We start from the raw sequence: 24,480 nt of genomic DNA on the forward strand, positions 1-24,480 counted from the left end.
CACATATATATATATACATATATATAAACATATATATACATATATATACATATACATATATACATATATATATATACATATATATATGTATATATATATACATATATATACATATACATATATATACATATGTATATGTATATATATATATACATATATATACATATATATATATACACCTATATATATATACATATATATACACCTATATATATATACATATATATACCTATATATATATACATATATATATACATATATATCTACATATATATATACATATATATATATATATATACATATATATATATCTACATATATATATACATATATATATACATAAATAACGTGTCCAGGGGTGATGAAAAAAATCCAATAAAGTGCTCGATTGTAGATGTGAGAGCTGAAGATACAATATTTATTATGACACTATATATACATATTTCAAGGTCGTACCATTGGTTTCGATACACCGAAAACAGTAATAATATACTGTGGAAAATCGGTATAATCTCTTCGGCGACAAAGAAAAATCTGGAACTAATGTAAAATGAACGAACATAGAAGAAACGCTTGACGAGCGTTTAAGACTCAGAATTTCATATTTAAAAAATATCGTTCGATATGTAATTACTGGTATAATTTTATCATTTTCTCATGTGTTTGAAACAGATTTTTTTTTGTTGTTTATGGTTCTTTTTGAATTTTAGTTCTTCAGTGCTAAGTTGTTGTGAGTATCCCCCCCCCCCCCGAATTCAAGTACTTATCACCAAGTTATTGTGAGTATCCCTCTTTGTGAAGTTGTGGCCCAGAAGGGCTACTAAAGGACACTGATATGATTAGAAAAAAGGTATTTGTATTGAGAATAAAACAGAATGTACAGAGAACAACAGTCGTAGCACTTAATGCCAATATGGTGTACTGCTATTCGTCTCTTATTCTTCTATAATTTTACCTGTTCATATTTGACTTTTAATTGAAATATTCTAGTGTTCATGTCAATTTAAAAAAATAACTTCAAATTGAGGAGGCAAAAAGAAAGTCTGCACAATGGGAAATTGTTATTTAAATGTAACTTCAGGACATTAATGCAACACATATACAACAGGAACACAATGAACTAGTTAATTATTTAGCAGCATAGCCCTTCTGCAATTTGACAGCCTTGAATTAGACTGCAGCAATATTCCGGGGAAAGGGCATCCCACTTTTCTTTAATTTTTGTCCAAAGTTCTTCCAAATTTGAAATTTTATCATTGCGTAACTGTTGCTTGATGTAATGCCATACATTTTCGAATGGTCTGGAGATTGTGCAGGCCAATCCAAACACAGAATATCATGCTCTTCCAGAAACCATCTGTGTGAATGGGAGCATTATCCTGCATGAAGATGGGATTATCATCCAAATTCCAACCAAAGTAGGGTAGAAAATGCTCAGTCAACATATTAATGTACTTGGTCGAATTAATTCGACCTTGCAAGCAAACTATAGGCCCTGGATCTACCATCTTGCAGCATTAAAACTGAGCATCTAGGATTAAATTCTTTACCTTTCCTCCGACGGACGTACTGCCTACCATCACTGCCTAGCCTACTGAACTTGCTTTTGTCGCTAAAAAGCACTTTTGACCAATATGAAGAGTTATGATCTTCACTGCATCGAACGGCGCTTTCTGTTCTTTACAGAAATCATTGGCTTGCGTCTTTCAATATATCCTCACAAATTAAATTGCTTTAATCTGTTCTTAACAGTAGAAAGAGAGCACTTTTTAACAAGATTGCACTGTTGTTGGATTTGGGGAGCCATTTCAAATCTGTTTCTTAGGATGCATTGTCTTCCCTGTTAGAAGTAACACTAGCAAGACCAGATTTATGAGCATCACGCACACTGCCGGTGTTTTTGGTGCTTTTGCACAGTCTTTTGTACCGTTTTCTCATCACATTTCAATCTGCGGCCGATTTCTCGATTGAATAAACCAGAAAGGTGGAGATTAATGAGCTCCTGGCGATCACTAAAGAAAGTCGTGGCATATGGACTAAATGTTACACTGTATAACCTGGAACAACAACAATTATGATCAGAGATGCTTTGTTGCCTGTTGGTGGATATTTTAAACTTATTTAGGAGCGATAATTTAAGCTGGTTTGGAGTGACTTTGTTGCTGCGGACTTTCTTTTTGCCTCCTTAATTTGAAGTTATTTTTTTTAATTGATGTGAATACGAGAATATTTTAATTAAAAGTCAAATGTGAACAGGTAAAACTATAGAGGAAGAAAAGGCGAATCAAGTGAGGTATAGGTTGTTTAAACAGTTACATTAAATTTAGCTTAAATTTGCAGTTTTGGAAAAAATTACAAGTGCAGACTTTCTTTTTGCCAGCACCGTATGTAGAAGGAGTTTTTTTATTTTTGAAAAGCTCGTCAGAAAGTCACTATTTATATCGTTATTTTTTGTGCATAACATAAAATATAAACTCCATATAAAGCAAGACAAACAAAGAACATTTAACACTTGAGATAACTTTTATACACAATAAAATCTTGGCTTGAAAGTGAGTGTTCAAAAAGCTTAGTTTTAAGCATTAAGAGTAATATGCTTGGGAGGAAAGAGAAAGGAGGACATTGAAAGACAAATGTTTAGGAGTATACTTATTCTTTTTTGGAGGGGATATCTTCTCTTCGGTTTCCAGTGATGTTGTAGCAGTCGTTAGCAGATAAATAGTTGTTGGCTTCGAAAGCAGATTTTTCTTCTCACTTGACACTTGTGCCTCCCTTTGGTCTTTTTTCTTTTTCTCTTTTTATTCACAAAACTCTAGCTATTTATATCTCCTTGCCAGCTTGAACAACATGTCAGCTGTCCATATCTTATTTTAGGCATGCACATTTCCCATTGGTCAGATTAATTTTTGACTATTTTTCTTTTCCTGATAGGAAGGATACATGGAGCTGATGTGCAGAGACACTTTTCTACACTTTGTATGTAACAGCCGATGAGTCAACATCCGGTTGGGAGTTTTATTCCTAAATCACTACAAAATAAAATGATCTGGTAAAACTTTCCAAGCAGAGATATTTAATAAAAAGTATTCTTACCTGACAAAAAAAGGTTGCGAAAAACAACAATGGCTGAGTTGATCTTTGATTTTAAGGACTGATAAAAGTGTTTGCAGTTGGATATATCGATTCACTTTATCAATTTTGGTAAATACTAACTGAAAAATAAGGTATAAAATGAATTAGATTAAAATAACAACACACAAGTATATGTAGTTTTTTTTTTGTCTTTTGAGGGGGTAAAAGGAGAATTTATTAAAAATCACATACTAGAACTTTAAAAATATCTAGCAAATCAAATCTTTTCAAAAGTATCAATGCTATGAATAAACAATTATTAGAGAGCGTGGAAATAATTTGCAATTAGATTTGAGATTTTCATAGTGATGAATAGTTTGAGATTTCAGATAATTATCCAGGGTATTGAGTAGTGGTGGGACGATTAATCGGAATCGGAAATCGTAAGAATCGTGTATTTTGGGAGGTATCGGAATCGGAATCGCATCGTTAAAAAATACCTTAATTTTCCGATTCCTTCATTACGATTCTTTTAGTCTGATGTTGAAAAAAAGAAAAAATATTTCTAACCGCAAGAGAGAAATGTAGCATGTTATAAAAAGAAACCAAAGAAATTCATTACTAACAGGGCAATGCTTAGTGCCCCCTCCCTTACAAGATTCATTCATTCAGATCTATTGTAATCAAAACTACAAAAGAGTTAACTTGAAAAGAAGTATGCAGGGCTCTATATTGCGAGTAAAAATTTAAAAAAATACGCTTATCTTTTTGGTGACTGTTTTTTTTTTACTAACAAATCTTCTAATAGTGAATGAAAATGCTTTTTCAACTTATATTTTCTTAAAATAAAACGAGCAAAGTCAAATTATTTAAACAGTAAAAGGTTTAATAGAACAATATACTTTTTCTTTTTTTCAAAGAAGGCTTTTGAAAGAAATATCTCTAAAATGAAATTGATCACGTATTATTTCGCAAAATTTTGAAATTTGGACCAAATGAAAATTCGTTGAATTTCTTGAAATCTTTTTTTAACTCTTTGGTCCACGACTTAGCAAAATTACCAACTAGTCACTCAGAGCAGTTTTATTAGTGAGGGTCGAAATCGCAGTGTCTTTTTTTTTTTTTTTTTGCCCAAGTCACCATCTAGGTGTCACCAATTTTTTTTAACCCTCCTACACTTCAAAGAGTAAATACAATATATACAACTAAAAAAAAAATTTTTTTAAATGCTGATTCTATTTCATGAAAAATTCTTTTAACTAGAAATTAAAAGATAGCTGACTGACAGCAACAGGAGCACTGGTTAACTACTGAACCACGTGGAAAGGTGGGGGGTGGGGAAAAAAGGAAATTAAATGATGATAATAAAATTATGATAATCGTCTTTGAAAGGCACTAAACTCCTAAAATTTACTTCTTTAAAATTTAAGGCGGCATTCCCCGGCGATTTTAAAGAACTCTCTCTCAAAAAAAAAAAAAAAAAAAAAAAAAAAAAATTTAATTTTTAAGGTTTGGGAAAGATATATTTATTATAACCGAATTCCTGTATGAAGACTGGATCTACTTTATTGGACGTTAATTTGTGAGATAAGTAATTTTTCAATGTTTAATATGTTTTTAAAGTTTCAATTATCAATTAAATTTTTTTAATTGCGTTTTATTTTCAATTTATTTAAAAAAAACAGGGTTTAAAATGTATTTTTCAAGGTAACAAGCTTCGAAAGAAGTCTAATAAAAAAAAATCACTTAAGTTTTAATTTTGACAACCCTGAGAATTTAATTATTAAAAAAATATTGAAATGTGACATTTTTTTTTTAACATTTCTATTAGTTCAATTAATTTTCTTTCAATAATTCATTTCACTCAACAAACTTCACCATTTTTTGTTTTGTTTTGTTTTTCTTTTATCTTTTTCTGTAATTTTGGTAATTATTTTTGCTCAATTTTATCTAGTATTTCATTTGTTTTTATAGTGGTATCGTTTTTATATGTGTTCCTTTGATATACCCTATTTCAAAATTAGTTTGGCTAAACTTATTCTTCACGTTAGAAACAACGTGTAAAAGCAATGAAAAAGTAAGAAAAAACAATAGGTGTTAACTACACTTTGTGAATTATGCACGTTCATTTATAAATTATTAAATTAAATATTTATCTTTTTTTATATTTAATTAGTATATATTTTCTTTCTCTTCCGCAATATTTTTTTTATTTAATTCATTAAATCTGTTAATCATGAGGACCAAAATAATGAATTGTGTTAATTTATTCTCTAATTTTCTTGTTTTTGTTCTGTTATATAAATTCTATTTTATTTGTTTTTGCTCTGAAGAATTAATTCTATTTTCTTTTTTTTTTTTCTGTATACCAATTAAGTAAAATAAATTTTCTCTAAAATAAATTTTGCTAATTTTTCCGTTTAGTTTACTATATAATAATTTTATTTAAACCAAAACACGACTGTGTAGGCATAAAATATCTCTTCCAAAGTTAGAGAAAATATTTGGGAACTATCCGACCATAAGCATAAAACTACCTGGTATATTTCAAAACAATAATTCCCTAGGAATCGGAATCGGAATCGTACTTGGTATCGGAATCGTTAATCAATATTTTCCTGGAATCGGAATCGTATAAAAATTAGGAATCGTCCCAACACTAGTATTGAGCCATGTTATTAATTGAGAGTTAAATTATTAATGATTAAGATAAGTCAAGATTAAAGTGAATTGTTTTTTTCTTTGTGATTAAACACTGTTGTGGCATGTTAATAGTGTATCAAGTTTTATGATTACAATGGTACCTAATGCCCAAGGTTTGCTTTATGTATTTAAGTATCTCATACCATGCTATATCTTCTTGAACCTACAAGGTTTGATGGTCTGTTTTTATTTATCACTCCTTCTGACTATTCTGGAAGGTCTGTGTCATTCTCGTGTTTGCTCTTCTATCCATTTTAATGGAGACTTCTTCAGCTGTTATGTCATTCTTACTTCTCTCCATGTTTTGTTCAGTTTCTTCGTTTTCTTCCTCAGATATTTTAATATCTTCAGGTCCGATCCTGGTTGTAAATTGATCAGCATGAGCTACTATTGGCTTCTTTCTGGTACAGTCATGTCCATTTTGAGATATGACATCTGCTATTACACATTCACTTGCATTAAAGTAATCTCTTTCTAAAAGCCGAAAAAATTTATTACTATTTTTCTTTGTTGGGGCTTTAAAAAATTTTTTTAAATCTTATTTTGCTTCTGTGTCCATGTAAATTTTATTTTTTAAAAATACATTTCAGTAAATGGTTTAATTAGTTGATGATATCTAGGAAGATCTTTGCTGTAGAAATTAAGTAATCCCAGGAATGATACTAATTCTTTCTTGTTCATGGTTTTTTCCATTTCTGGTTAGCTTTTCAACAGAACATATTCCTTCTCTAGATATTTGATATCCTAGATAAGATATTTTTTCAGAGTCTTATTTACATTTTTCTCTATTTACTCTTGTTCCTGCCTGTTTAAGAACTAAAAGAGAACAAATTTTACATCTTTGTAAGACTCAACTCTAATATCAGCTCCAAAGCATAAACCATCTTGATATATCATTATGTTGTCCTCTTTTCCTAATTAGATTTTCTTGACGACCCTTTGAAAAATATGGCTTATAATTTTAATTCCAAATGCAAGCAAGACCATCTCAATAATCACATTAGGGTGTTGTAATTTGTTGAAATTCATTGTTTATTTCAATTTGATTGTAGGCCAACTTTAAATTAATCTTTGCAAAGTGTCTCATATTTGCTAATTCATGATTGCCAGTTTTGATAATTAGTAAGGAAAACAAATCCAAACAAAACTCTGGTGATTGATGCCACTTTTGTAGTCACCACACATTCTTATATCACCATCAGACTTTTTAATGGAGAATATAAATGATGCCCAATCGTTTTATCTCCTGCTTGAACTTTTCTAAATTTCCCTGCTGAATCATTTTTTAACTTTGACACTACAATATGTAAAATATGTCCGGGTAATAGTCTTCCTGAATAAATCTAAGATGGCAGTATTCTTTCAATCAAATGCTTGCTTTATAATCCAATTTCTTATTCCGCCTCCTCCATAAAATTAATTTTGTGTGCCAGTTTTTAATACATCTATACCTAGCAGTCTGTAATTTTAGTAGATGCGATGATTGTGATTTTTAGTTTCAAATTTGCCTTTAAAGGCACTAAATTTTAAAATTATTGTATCATCCAATGTTTTAATAATCGATATTTAAATTATAGTAATATCATCGATTATTTAAATTATAGTAATATCGCATGTTTTAATTATGGCATCATCAGTTGTTTCAATTATAGTATCAATTGGTTTATATATGGCATCATCAGTGTGTTTTAAGTATATTATCATCGATGGATTTATATATATTATCATCGTTTTTTTAAATTATAGCATTTTCGATTGTTTGTTACATGAAAGGGCTGTCCCCTTCTCATGTAAGTAAGAGAACAGACTAGGTAATTGAAAATGTAGGCAAGTAGATAATTGAAATCCTAGGAATGAAGTCCATTGTTAATTCTTTTAGAAATAGCTAAATATTATTTATGTTGGAAAAAAAGCGATTGTCCATTCTTTTAACTGACATATTTAATATCCAGTTATTCTAAAAGAATGGACAATCGCTTTTTTTCCAACATAAATAATATTTAGCTATTTCTAAAAGAATTAACAATGGACTGCATTCCTAGGATTTCAATTATCCACTTGCCTACATTTTCACTTATCTAGTCTGTCTTCTTACTTACATAAGAAGGGGACAGCTCTTTCATGTAACAAACAATATTAAATATGTCAGTTAAAAGAATGGACAATGTAAGCTAAAAAAATATTGCTTAAGATATTAAACAATTAGAATTGAGAATTCTTTGTTTGACAAAAGTGTGCTTGGACAGACAGATGTTTTTTTTTGTTTTTTTTTTGCATAAAGGTCACCACTTATCAAGATCCAGAAGCCACTCGGGGATAAAGGTTATTTTGTGTACAGTAATCAATGGGATAGTGTTGCAGTATTCATTAGTATTGGAGATTTGATAAAGTATCATTACTTAGGGGGGGGGCAGCTCATCAGGAATTTGTTTATGTTGAACTTAAATAAAAGAAATATGTAAATCGACATGAAAATTAGTCATGTTGGGAACCACACTTCTGACGTCATAAACAAAGGATTTTCTCAATATATGAATCGAGGTTTCAAAGTTAGGAAGTTGATTAGGAACAGATAATCGAAGATCACACACAGTGATAGAGTCAGTTGGAAAGAAAGGCAAAAGGAGAAGAGTAGACCATGTAGTCAAAAAGGCTTGAATTCCTGATTTCATCAATCGGCCGATAGATGAATAAAGAAATCACCATTAATAATTTTGTAACTATGTTATCTCGTGTCGTCTTTACAATCGAAAAGGAAAATGTGTTTTGTATATTCATCTATAAACGATCACTTGTATAAGCTTCCAAGTATTATGTATCCTCCCCACCATCATCAATAATGTATCTCCTCTCCTCTGTCTTAACAAGAATAATCCCAGTCTGCTATGTTTCCCTCATTATCATCAGCATCTGTTCTAACTCCCCGTAATACATGTCCAGTTAAATGTGTCTCTCCCAATATGAACCCCCTATGCAACATATTTTAATAATGATATCATCGGTTTTTTAAATTAAGATATCCTCGATTATTTTAATTATATCATCACACATTGTTTGAATTATATTATAATCGATTGCTTTGATTACATTATCATCGATTGTTTTAATTATATTATCATTGATTGTTTTAATTATATTATCATCGATTGTTTTAACTATATTATCATCGATTGTTTTAACTATATTATCATCGATTGTTTTAACTATATTATCATCGATTGTTTTAACTATATTATCATCGATTGTTTTAACTATATTATCATCGATTGTTTTAACTATATTATCATCGATTGTTTTAATTATATTATCATCGATTGTTTTAATTATATTATCATCGATTGTTTTAATTATATTATCATCGCTTGTTCTAATTATATTATCATCGATTGTTTTAATTATATTATCATTGATTGTTTTAATTATATTATCATCGATTGTTTTAACTATATTATCATCGCTTGTTCTAATTATATTATCATCGATTGTTTTAATTATATTATAATCGAATCTTTTAACTATATTATCATTGAATGTTTTAATTATATTATCATCAATAGTTTTAATTATATTATAATCGACTGTTTACATTATATAATCATCGATTGTTTTTATTATATTATAAACAAATGTTTTAATGATATTATCATCAAATATTTTAATGATATTATCATCAAATGTTTTAATTATATTATCATCAAATGTTTTAATGATATTATCATCAAATGTTTTAATGATATTATCATCAAATGTTTTAATGATATTATCATCAAATGTTTTAATTATATTATCATCAATAGCTTTTATTATATTATCATCGACTGTTTTATTATATTATCATTATATTATAATCGATTGTTTAAATTCTATAATAATCGAATATTTTAATTATATTATCAGCGAATGTTTCAATTATATTATCATAAAATATTGTAATTATATTATAATCGATTGTTTTAATTATATTATTATCGAATATTTTAATTATATTACAATCGATTGTTTAAATTGTATTATCATCAATTGCTTTACTAATATCATTAAATGTTTTCATTATATTATTATCGATTGCTTTCATTATATTATAATCAAATGTTTTAATTATATTATCATCAAATGTTTTAATTATATTATCATCAAATGTTTAATATTATAATCAAATTTTTTAATTATATAATCATCACATTTTATAATTATATTATCATAAAATATTTTAATTGTATTATCAGCAAATCTTTTTATGATATTATCATCCAATGTTTTAATTATATTATTATCCAATGATTATATTATATTATCATAACAGTTTTTAATAATATTTTTATCAAATTCCTCATATCATCATCAAATGTTTTTATTATATAATCATCAAATGTTTTAATTTCATCATCATCCATTTTTTTTTCATTATATTATCATAAAATGTTTTAATTATATTATAATCGAATGTTTTATATTATCATCAAATTTTATAATTATATTTTCGTCAAATGTTTTATTAATATTATAATCAAATTTTTAATAATATTATCATAAAATATTTCTAGTATATTATCATCTAATGTTTTTATATATTACTATCTTATTATATTATTTTATATATTACTATCTTATATTATCATCAAATGTTTTCTTTATACTATCATTGCATGTTTTAATTGTATTATCATCGGTTGTTTTTATATGATCATCGATTGTTTTAATTATATCATCATCAAATGTTTTAATTATATTATCATAAAATGGTTTAATTATCATCAAATGTTTTCTTTATATTATCATCGATTGTTTTAATTATATTATCATCGAATGTTTTAATATTACCATCAAATTGGTAAATTATATTATAATCAAATGTTTCAATTATATTATCATCAAATGTTTTATTATATTATCATCAAATGTTTTAATTATATTATCATCAAATGTTTTAATTATCATCAATTGTTTTAATTATATTAGCATACAATGTTTTCATTATATTATCATCAAATGTTTTCATTATATTATCATCAAATGTTTTAATTATATTATCATCAAATGTTTTAATTATATTATCATCAATTTTTTTAATTATATTACCATACAATGTTTTAATTATATTATCAATTGTTTTAATTATATTATCATACAATGTTTTAATTATATTATCATCAATTGTTTTAATTATATTATCATACAATGTTTTAATTATATTATCATCAATTGTTTTCATTATATTATCATCAAATTTTTTAATTATATTATCATCAATTGTTTTCATTATATTATCATCAAATGTTTTAATTAAATTATCATCAATTGTTTTAATTATATTATCATCAATTGTTTTAATTATATTACCATACAATGTTTTAATTATATTATCATCAAATGTTTTAATTATATTATCATCAATTGTTTTAATGATATTACCATACAATTTTAATTATATTATCATCAATTGTTTTAATTATATTATCATACAATGTTTTAATTATATTATCATCGAATGTTTTCATTATATTATCATCAAATGTTTTAATTATATTATCATCAATTGTTTTAATTATATTATCATACAATGTTTTATTATATTATCATCAATTGTTTTAATTATATTATCATACAATGTTTTAATTATATTATCATCAAATGTTTTATTATACTATCATCAAATGTTTTAATGATATTATCATCGACTGTTTAATTATATAAGCATACAATGTTTTAATTATATTATCCTCAAATGTTTTAATTATATTATCATCAAATGTTTTAATTATATTATCATCGATTGTTAAATTATATTAGGATACAATGTTTTCATTACATTATCATTAAATGTTTTAATTATATTATCATTAAATGTTTTCATTATATTATCATCAAATGTTTTAATTATATTATCATCAAATGTTTTCATTATATTATCATTAAATGTTTTCATTATATTATCATCGATTGTTTAATTATATTAGCATATAATGTTTTCATTATATTATCATTAAATGTTTTCATTATATTATCATCCAATGTTTTCATTATATTATCATCAAATGTTTTCATTATATTATCATCAAATGTTTTCATTATATTATCATCAAATGTTTTCATTATATTATCATCAAATGTTTTAATTATATTATCATTAAATGTTTTCATTATATTATCATACAATGTTTAATTATATTATCATCAAATGTTTTCATTACATTATCATCAAATGTTTTCATTATATTGTCATCAAATGTTTTAATGATATTATCATCAAATGTTTTCATTATATTATCATCAAATGTTTTCATTATATTATCATCAAATGTTTGAATTATATTATCATTAAATGTTTTCATTATATTATCATCGATTGTTTAATTATATTAGCATACAATGTTTTCATTATATTATCATCAAATGTTTTCATATTATCATCAAATGTTTTAATTATATTATCATCAAATGTTTTCATTATATTATCATCAAATGTTTTAATTATATTATCATCAATTGTTTTAATTATATTATCATCAATTTTTTTAATTATATTACCATACAATATTTTAATTATATTATCAATTGTTTTAATTATATTATCATACAATGTTTTAATTATATTATCATCAATTGTTTTAATTATATTATCATACAATGTTTTAATTATATTATCATCAATTGTTTTCATTATATTATCATCAAATTTTTTAATTATATTATCATCAATTGTTTTCATTATATTATCATCAAATGTTTTAATTAAATTATCATCAATTGTTTTAATTATATTATCATCAATTGTTTTAATTATATTACCATACAATGTTTTAATTATATTATCATCAAATGTTTTAATTATATTATCATCAATTGTTTTAATGATATTACCATACAATTTTAATTATATTATCATCAATTGTTTTAATTATATTATCATACAATGTTTTAATTATATTATCATCGAATGTTTTCATTATATTATCATCAAATGTTTTAATTATATTATCATCAATTGTTTTAATTATATTATGATACAATGTTTTATTATATTATCATCAATTGTTTTAATTATATTATCATACAATGTTTTAATTATATTATCATCAAATGTTTTATTATACTATCATCAAATGTTTTAATGATATTATCATCGACTGTTTAATTATATAAGCATACAATGTTTTAATTATATTATCCTCAAATGTTTTAATTATATTATCATCAAATGTTTTAATTATATTATCATCGATTGTTAAATTATATTAGGATACAATGTTTTCATTACATTATCATTAAATGTTTTAATTATATTATCATTAAATGTTTTCATTATATTATCATCAAATGTTTTCATTATATTATCATCAAATGTTTTCATTATATTATCATTAAATGTTTTCATTATATTATCATCGATTGTTTAATTATATTAGCATATAATGTTTTCATTATATTATCATTAAATGTTTTCATTATATTATCATCCAATGTTTTCATTATATTATCATCAAATGTTTTCATTATATTATCATCAAATGTTTTCATTATATTATCATCAAATGTTTTCATTATATTATCATCAAATGTTTTAATTATATTATCATTAAATGTTTTCATTATATTATCATACAATGTTTAATTATATTATCATCAAATGTTTTCATTACATTATCATCAAATGTTTTCATTATATTGTCATCAAATGTTTTAATGATATTATCATCAAATGTTTTCATTATATTATCATCAAATGTTTTCATTATATTATCATCAAATGTTTTAATTATATTATCATTAAATGTTTTCATTATATTATCATCGATTGTTTAATTATATTAGCATACAATGTTTTCATTATATTATCATCAAATGTTTTCATATTATCATCAAATGTTTTAATTATATTATCATCAAATGTTTTCATTATATTATCATCAAATGTTTTAATTATATTATCATCAATTGTTTTAATTATATTATCATATAATGTTTTAATTATATTATCATCAATTGTTTTAATTATATTATCATACAATGTTTTAATTATATTATCATCAATTGTTTTAATTATATTATCATCAAATGTTTTCATTATATTATCATCAAATGTTTTAATTATATTATCATCAATTATTTTAATTATATTATCACCATTTTTTTTTATTATATTACCATACAATGTTTTAATTATATTATCATCAATTGTTTTCATTATATTATCATACAATGTTTTAATGATATTATCATCGACTGTTTAATTATATAAGCATACAATGTTTTAATTATATTATCATCAAATGTTTTAATTATATTATCATAAAATGTTTTAATGATATTATCATCGATTGTTAAATTATATTAGGATACAATGTTTTCATTACATTATCATTAAATGTTTTCATTATATTATCATCAAATGTTTTCATTGTATTATCATTAAATGTTTTCATTATATTATCATCAAATGTTTTCATTATATTATCATTAAATGTTTTCATTATATTATCATCAAATGTTTTCATTATATTATCATTAAATGTTTTCATTATATTATCATCGATTGTTTAATTATATTAGCATACAATGTTTTCATTATATTATCATCAAATGTTTTCATTATATTATCATTAAATGTTTTCATTATATTATCATCAAATGTTTTCATTACATTATCATTAAATGTTTTCATTATATTATCATCAAATGTTTTCATTGTATTATCATTAAATGTTTTCATTATATTATCATCAAATGTTTTCATTGTATTATCATTAAATGTTTTCATTATATTATCATCAAATGTTTTCATTATATTATCATTAAATGTTTTCATTATATTATCATCAAATGTTTTAATTATATTATCATTAAATGTTTTCATTATATTATCATTAAATGTTTTAATGATATTATCATCGATTGTTTAATTATATTAGCATACAATGTTTTCATTATATTATCATCAAATGTTTTCATTATATTATCATCAAATGTTTTCATTATATTAGCATACAATGTTTTCATTATATTAGCATACAATGTTTTAATTATATAATCATCAAATGTTTTAATTATATTATCATTAAATGTTTTCATTATATTATCATCGATTGTTTAATTATATTAGCATACAATGTTTTCATTATATTATCATCAAATGTTTTCATTATATTATCATCAAATGTTTTAATTATATTAGCATACAATGTTTTCATCATATTATCATCAAATGTTTTCATTATATTATCATTAAATGTTTTAATTATATTATCATCAAATGTTTTCATTATATTATCATCAAATTTTTTTCATTATATTATCATCAAATGTTTTCATTATATTATCATCAAATGTTTTCATTATATTATCATCAAATATTTTCATTATACTATCATTAAATGTTTTCATTATATTATCATTAAATGTTTTCATTATATTATCATCAAATGTTTTCATTATATCATCAAATGTTTTCATTATATCATCGAATGTTTTCATTATATTATCATCGATTGTTTAATTATATTAGGATACAATGTTTTCATTATATTATCATCAAATGTTTTCATTATATTATCATCAAATGTTTTCATTATATTATCATCAAATGTTTTCATTATATTATCATCAAATGTTTTCATTATATTATCATGAAAGGTTTTCATTATATTATCATTAAATGTTTTCATTATATTATCATCAAATGTTTTCATTATGTTGTCATCAAATGTTTTCATTATATTATCATCAAATGTTTTCATTATATTACCATCAAATGTTTTCATTATATTATCATCAAATGTTTTCATTATATTATCATCAAATGTTTTAATTATATTATCATCAAATGTTTTCATTATATTATCATCAAATTTTTTAATTATATTATCATCAAATGTTTTAATTATATTATCATCAAACGTGTTATTATAATATCATCAAATGTTTTAATTATATTATCATCAAATGTTTTAATTTTATTATCATCAAATTTTTTAATTATATTATCATCAAATGTTTTAATTATATTATCATCAAATGTTTTAATTATATTATCATCAAACGTGTTATTATAATATCATCAAATGTTTTCATTATATTATCAAATGTTTTAATTATATTGTCATCAAATGTGTTATATTATCATGGATTTTATATTATATTAACATAGATTGTGTTAATATAATCATCGAATTTTTTAATTATATTATCATCAAATATTTTATATAAATACTCATCGTGTGTTTTATTATTGAAACATCGACAAAGGATTAAAACATAGTATAGCTTGCGGATAGTTTTTCATATTAGGTGAATTGAAAATCTTTCCTGGGTGTGATGTTTTAGCTAGTATCATCTAGTTAGTTAGATAACAATTATACTTCCATGGATTTAAGAATATCATACTCTAATCATAAGAAAATTATTCATAAATATTCTAATTGTATATTGTTTTTATGACTGATGAGACATCAATAAATTAAAAACTTACAACATATGGAATTCTGAATTCATCAAACATTTCAAGGGCAATGTTGTCAGCTTTTGTGATACCAATTTCGGAATCTATTAGAAGGAATGTACGACATAACCTGAGTAAAGACAAAATACTTAAATGTTAATACAACTGCTGCCATATGACATCCTATTGGTATCTTCAACTGAAAATAAAGAGCAAAGAGATCATTAGGATTTTAGTATCACTAGAACAAAAAAAAAAAAATCAAAGTTGACTAAGAATATTTAATGTATCATCAAGTTTCACATAAATAAGTTTCATAATTACAAAATTAAAAAGAAAAAAAGAGCTGGTTCAATTTTTTTTCCACAATAAACCTGAACAAAAATAAGTTTTTCTTAAATTTTCAAACTCAAAGTAAAAGCCTTGTAAAATCATTTTTCTTGGCAATTGCTGTTTGCTGTGGTTTTATTTTTCTTTATCTTTTATTTTGGCTGTGTTAACTTGGTGATCATCAAGGGTTTACAAGTATAGAACAAATAAAATGCAAAATCATAAAAGAAAACAACTCTATAGATTGTATATAAATTAGTTGGGCCCCCGAGTGTGTGTGATAAAGGATTCTCCAAAACTAATGTCCACAGCATAGTTAAGTTTCAGTGTATTAACTATGAGCCACTTGACATAATCTGGATGTTGAGGTCATCACTAACGTTTGGTTGATGCCAGCTTATCTCAGGTCTGCTAAAATTCTCTCTGATCTACTCTGAACTGCAAATTGTTGTCAAATGTTGCAAATTGAAAACTGTCTAAAACTAAATATACTGACTTCAGTAGGGGAAAGCCTATGTTTGCATCTTCAGTCTTACTTGGCCACTTTCAGCTGACTACTTATCTTCCTACTGCCTTTATGCACTTTGGTGAATCATTTGTCATGACTTTTTTTTTTTATGAATCACTTTCTAACGCTCAGTGAGGGAGGGATCCATAATATCAGAATCTAATGAAATGGAAATGCATGCACACAAAAATAGTTATTAATAGGAAAACAAATTCACAAAGTGTCAGCAAAATTAAGTTAATAATTGTTCATTATTTCACTACTGACTTGTTGAATTCAACAGAACATGATTTTAAAGAAATTTCCACATCATTAAAAATCATCAAATATTTACATATTATATACATAATAAACATATATACATAATAACAAGTTTCTTTTTATGGAAATCACTCAAGACAAGGCATGAAGCCATTTGATATAAGGAAGCTAACAAGAACAAAAGATGATTATTGCAAGTAGAGGAGATGCCTATTGACCTTAGTCTTGAAAAGACCAAACCTGTAGTGTGACATGACTGATCCAAAGGGTGGTTGGGCTCTCCAAAGGAGTGAGCAGAAACTTAAAATTCATTATAAAAACGGGAATATATAACTCTTTATTAAATATAGTGTGCCCAAGCGACATCAAAAATCCCTGCTGAGAGAAAATAGCAAAATAACAAATGATTGTGTTTTAATCATTTTTTGATTATCTGTAAATAGCAATATCATTTTAAAGGTTGAGCGAAAACATATGTGGTGAACCAGTACAAAATAATGTGAATTTGTATATTGGAAAACGAATGTTTACATCTTGGGGACAATCATCTGACCTAGGGATCATGAGTGTGACCCCTGGGGCCTGATGAACAGTTTGCAAACTTTCCAGGTGTGATTACATGGGAATTTGAAGAGGGATTCAATCTAGACAAGGTGGAAGTAATGCTGTCGTAGTTGATTGATGAGGGAAACATCCCACATTACCCTGCCTCAGACTACATAATCATGTGCAGAACCAGAAAAAGTAAGGTTTTTAGAGAGTTCGGAGTTGAGTTTTGGAGTCAGCGAGTCGATTTTGAAGTGGAAGTTGAAGTGATCGCTTACCACCCCCTCTTCACAACGCTCCATATCACAACGCTCCTATCGTGCCTAAGATTAGTGGGGGTGCTGTTATAAAGAAAACACCTATTGTTTTAATATTGTGTAAAAATAAAACAAACATAAAATTATACATAATTTATACGTATGCACACGTATAAAAATACAATAACTTAAAGAAATCCTAAATAGATGTAAATATTTTAAATATCTTACTTATTACATTCATTTGAAAGTAAACTCCATTCTTCTTGTTTTAATTTGTGAGAAAAGATTGATAATTTTCTCCTTAACTTCTGAATGACTGCTGAAGAACTTTTTTTATCAATTGAAAGCACTGCAAGTTCATTTAGTCTTTCGCAACCCATGGTGTTCCTTAGAAAAGTTTTTATTCTTTTCAGAGTTGAAAAACAACGTTCTATCTCTTATGTAGTCATGGGAATTGTCAAGATAATTTTTATGGGTTTTGTGATTTCACTAAGAACATCGTTTAAATTGTTTTCCAAAATAAATTTCAGGAGATCAATTACTTTGCAATACTCATGGATATCTAACCTACTATAAAATATTTCTAGCTCAGTTTCAAACTTTTCTTTGTCAATCATGGGATATGCTTCAGTTGTCAAGGATATCTCTTCTGTAGGTAGTTTTTTTTCTTAAAACTAGCAAAGCTTATCTTGTAAAACAATTTAGCAAGTATTAAATGTTTAGTTGAAGAATATCTGTCCGTTATATCAACAGATATATAGTCACACACTTCTTTAGCTTTGCCCTTGAGTGTTTGTGAAGAATTTTCACAGTATTTGGTGTTTCTTATCTCTAAAATAGCAGTTTTGAAATTTGTTATGTATTCATTGACTTTATATATGCTAGTTTCCCGAGAAATAATTTCAACATGAGACATAATTTTATGAAATAGCTCAAACCAAAATATGAAATTTTCATCGTTCAAATATTTCAGAATTCCTGTCGCTTCTGTAACGGTCTCATCTACATATGATGTTGACTGAATTTCAGTGACAGATTTTTTAAGCTTGAACATTTTCATGAACTCTATTTATGTATGTTAAAGTTCCACCTTGTGGCGGATACACGTAGAATGCTTACATCCAGATGCTTCTTGAAAAATGGACAGACACTGTGGTGATCTAGAAAAGAAAGTCGGAATAGCCAAAATGTTAGAGATAAATATTCTAGCATTTCGTGTAATGCTTGCTGCATTCCTCATTATTAAATTAAGTTGATGCGCATAACAGTGAGTGAAATGCGCATTACTATAAACTGCTTTTATTTTCACCTGAGCACCAGCTTTTTTGCCTTTCATGACATTTGCATCATCAAATGTCTGAGCTATCAGTTTTTGGCGATTCCCTTGAAGGATTATATCTAATTGTTGTAGAATACATTTTGATATCCCATCAGCGGTTTGGTTTTCTGGAATAAAGAATCCCCAAATGCGTTCAAGTATTTTTTCATCCAAGACGTACCGTAAAATAATGATCATTTGTGTATGTTCAGACACATCTGTTATTTCATCAGCCATGACAGCTACAAAGGAAGCTTTGCTAATTTCTGCCCTTATTTCATCATGGTATATTTGTAAAAGACAGTCAAGTATGTCATTCTGAATAGTCTTGGAAACACCTTTGAAGACATTACTGGTTTCTAAGTGATTCTTTAAATCTGGATCTAATTAAGATGCAAAATTTAAAAATCCTCTAAATACACTTGGATTTACTGAATCATCTTTTTCATCATGTCCTTGTAAGGGAGTTTCAAAGTTCCCACAAAAGAAAATACAATCTATTATTTTAGATAAAATTTAACGGTTCTTCTTAACATTCATGTTATGATGATTGATTGAAAGTCTGCAGGCCTCACTAAGTTTTGCTTTAATATTTATGGTCCCCAAAATTGATAGGGAAACTACATTGTCAACGTGCTTCTCATGCTTTTCAGTTCTATCTTTCATTTTGCTAATAGTTCTGAAACTATCTTTTGTCCATGTTACATCACCCCCTAACAACAAACAAGGAAAGCAGAACAATGCCTTTTTTAGTTCACAGCTGCAAAGCTAACTTTTCCGTTGGTACCATTAAAGCTATGAATATACACTTTGTTGTTGCTAATGCCTGGCTGAGATATTTGAATATCAGGCGTTGAACGGCTTCTTTTCTTAATTACAACTTTATCATGGAGAGACAGCTGTGAAAACTTAATCTGTTGAAGTTCATTTACCGTCGCAGAAGTTATTTCTTGGGGGTGCAAAGAGACCATGGTTAAATTCTTTTTATATCAATTGTATTGGGAAAGGTAAGTACTAGGTAGTCTATTAGTAGAATATCAATTAGGGTAGAAGGAATACAATGTTTACGTGATCCTCTTTTTGCGATTCAACTGAACCGGAAGTTCTAACTGAGTTGAATCATACTTTTATAACTTTTAGGTCACAGATTTTTATTAACGAAAAAAGTTTTACTATTTAACAACGGTTTTATTTATAAAAAGCTTGTTGTTAATTAAAAATAGGCGTATAACAAAATACGGTTGTCATTAAAATTGCTTTTTTTAATACAAATATTTTTAACTTTGCCATTATAAGCCGTCGAAAAAGGGGTAATACGCAAAAAACATTTTAATCAAAAAACACTATTTTAAATTGTATACACTTTACAGAGTAATAAAAAAATATACAAATATATTTCTTTTAAACTTTACAGATTAAATAAAATTTTACCGCAGGCAAACAAATGAAAAACATTGTTTAAATACATTTTATTTACAATTTTTTAATAATTTATTTCTTCATAAAAACAAAATCTTTGCCTGCAAACGATGGTAAAGTTAGGAGATTACCATTTAAAAATGGTTTTATTGGATAACAGTTTTATTTAAAATTTAAAAATGTGTTTATAACAAAACTTTGTAAATAAAATATAGAATAAAAAAGTTTACATGTTTGTACTATGAGCAAACAAAAAAAATTAAAGATACATAATTTTATTTACAAATCTTTTTACAACTTTTTATATAAAAATAAAAACAAACTTTGCTATTTACTAAGCTTATTATAAAAACGGTTTTACATACTCGTCTTGTTATTGCACATTTTAATTAAAAAAAACTTTGTTCAAAGTGTAAAACTTCTTGCTTTGTCCTCGTGGGATGTAAATAAATGCTAAAGCTTTATATATATATATATATATATATATATATATACATATATATATATATATATATATATGTATGTATATATATATATATATATATAATGTGTGTATATATATATGTGTGTATATATATGTGTGTGTGTGTGTGTATATATATATATGTGTATATATATATCGTGTGTTTGTATATATGTGTGTGTGTATATATATGTGTGTATATATATATATATGTGTGTGTGTGTATATATATGTGTGTGAATATATATAAGGCAAAAACATTTCTAACTAAAATGTATTTTAAAAAATAAACTTTTCTTCGCTTTTCTATAAAAAAAATGTAAATATTTTTTATTCTGTAAAGTTAAGCTACTACAAAATAAATAAATTTTAAACTACTTAAAAATACAAATAAAATAAGCCATATAGGTAAAATAAAAAATAACATTGGTAACTTCAAGGCTAAAAGCCCGAACACTTTTAATTAAAAGAAAAAAAAGTTTGGCATATCATATATTTTTCTCTGCTTAAATCGCATTTAAAAGTGTGAGACTTTTTTTTTTTAAGGTGGAGATTTTATTTACAAGAACATGTTACACTTTTTAATAATAATAAAAAGAAAACATTTGTAAACAAAGCCTCTTAAAAAAAAAAAAATAATAAGCGAAAACGTGCAAACACCGCGTTTGGAACTGCGAAAACTACAGTTCCAAATTGACTCATATTAACCGTTCTAGATCGGGCATGCGCACAAGCGAATTTCACTAAGAAAGTGTAACTGTGAATTTCGCAGCTCCAAGCAAAGTTTTGCTTTTATGCTTATATGAGTATGGGGACAATTATCGACATTAAGCTTCAGGATTATATATATATATATATATATATATATATATATATATATATAATTAATGATATATTATCACATACAAAGAAAAAAAAAAAAACATATTCTTTTTAACATGTATCGATAATAATGAGTAGAAATGACTTGGGGGTGCTGCAGTTCCACAGCTCCAGGCACGAGCCGCCACTGCATACTACCAAGAAGAGAAAAAAGCGAAAGGCCTAAAGACTAATTGTCAATTATATGAACTTTATATTTGTGAATTGTACATATATATATATATATATATATATATATATATATTTTTGTTTGAATTAATCAGTAGACTAGAAGAGCTGAGTTTGTTTTCTTTCTTTGTGCACTTTCCTATCGAACGCCGAATTGTGAATTACTTTTTCTTTTTCCTTAGTAGGCGACCAACTGACCAGCAAGGCGATGGCATATCAACCCTGACGCGAGAGAAACTAACAATCATCGGCTGTGAATGAAAGACTGACCAGCACAACTAACGGGTCCTACTGCATTGAAAAGGGCCACATCCAATCAGTGTCGATCAGAATAGTGACCTGGATAAGGATAGGTCACAGTAGGTAGAATGGAAAACAGTGAGCAGGAAGAAATTTTCACAACCTTGCAGTATTTGGAAAGAAGCTACTGGAATAGGAAGCTGTATTACAATTAGGTATCGAAACAACAAATTGATGGAGACCTTTAGATCAACGAGTCAAACAAGCTGCAACAAAGAGAATACATGCCATTATAGTGTTTATAGAAAAGACAGAGACTAGCAACATCACGTCTGTGAGAGAGAGGTTACTGTGAAGAAGAAAAGGAGTGGGGGCAAGCAAATTACAGATACGTCCCTGCAATTTATCAAGAATCTTCAAATGAGACACAGATACACCAGCCCAAATATGACAACAATACTCCATACATGGTCTGATAGTAAATTTGGAGAAATATAGAATAGCCTCGGGTGTGAGAAAGCGTTTAGAGCCTTAAAGAGAACCAATTTTACAAGAAGTAGAAAAAGGAATAGATCTAAGAAAGATTTGATGAGAAAGAAAGACCAAGAAGTTTCAGAGTCGATTTCTCAAGAGCAAAGCCATCCATAAGAATATCAGGAAGAAAAGAGATGCTTGCAATTGAAAGATGATAGCTGAATTTTAACAGGATTAAACAAAACAAGCCATTTCTTACCACAAAATTAACATTTATGGTTATGACACTACTCTCTATTCTGGTATTGTTTCTCACCCATCTTCCTCTGATTAGTTAAAAGATGCAGTTTATCTAGAAGTTAATTTAGATTCCGTTACGAATTGTGGAAATGTAACAGCAGTACTCCATACATGGGCGAATGGTGGCTTTGTAGAGGTACAGAATACTTTCAAACATAAGTAACTTTCTAGCATGGTAGAGAAAGCCCACATTCTTTGATAATCTCAATGTATCTATTCCAACGCATGTTCCCTGTGAACATTAAGTCGAGGAGTTTGAAAGAAGTACTTTCAGGAAATGTATCTTTAGCCATAGCTATTGGTGGTTGGTAAGGTTTCATGTAATTATTAAACGAAATGAGCTTTGTCTTAGCAGCTTTGAATTTTACCATCCATTTTTGACCCCATTCCACTACAGACTGAAGGTCCTTCTCTAGGGTTTCTGCCATTACCTTAGATATGTGCTCATTAGTTTTCCCCACATGCCTGCTATAGAGTGTGGTATCATCGGCAAATATATCCATGTCAGAGACAATTTTATTAGGTAAATCATTTATGAATATCAGAAATAATAAAGGACCACGAATCGATCCCTGAGGTACACCTACATTTATATCATATTGTTTGGATGTACGCCCATCGAGGATTCTTCTCTCATTTAAGAAGGATTTAGTTATGTTAAACATTCGTCCAGTAATATCATAGGATTTTATTTTTATGAGAAGATCGCCGTGCCATATCCTGTCAAAAGCCTTAGATATATCTAGGGCTACTGCCCTCCCCTTCCCTGCCTTATCCAGTGCTTGGTTTATATGTTTAGAGATTACAATTAGAATATCTGCAGTAGAAGTAAACCATTGGGGAGAGTGGGGTTTGCTATAGAATTTCTGTGTACGAACATGTGCTTCAATTGCTGCTTTGAACTATTCAGTAGTCTCATTTGCACACTGTTCTGCAGGAAGAGAAAAGATAATTCCCCATGATGTGATTTCTAATGGTATCCCAGTCAGCCTTATTGTAGTACCTTGTCGTTTTGAGAAATGGTTCTTCAATTTGGGATCGAGAGTTAAGAGTGATGTCTATCATTATCACAGCATAATAAGCATCTCGAGTGGACAATGA

General features: G+C 26.4%; 1 protein-coding gene across 1 annotated transcript in view; it reads right to left on the minus strand.

Annotated features, from left to right (window-relative positions):
• LOC145259161 (GTP-binding protein 8-like) overlaps positions 1 to 24,480 on the minus strand; it is a 148,959-nt gene that overhangs the window by 88,267 nt on the left and 36,212 nt on the right. Inside the window, exons 3-4 of the mRNA XM_080116888.1 lie at positions 16,241 to 16,340; positions 3,094 to 3,212 (exon numbers count right to left, since the gene is read on the minus strand). Coding sequence (XP_079973014.1) covers positions 3,094 to 3,212; positions 16,241 to 16,340 — 219 coding nt within the window. The remainder of the gene's footprint in view (positions 1 to 3,093; positions 3,213 to 16,240; positions 16,341 to 24,480) is intronic.

Source organism: Euprymna scolopes, chromosome 34 (assembly GCF_053919585.1).
Source record: "Euprymna scolopes isolate OS-2025 chromosome 34, ASM5391958v1, whole genome shotgun sequence".
NCBI lineage: Eukaryota > Metazoa > Mollusca > Cephalopoda > Sepiida > Sepiolidae > Euprymna > Euprymna scolopes.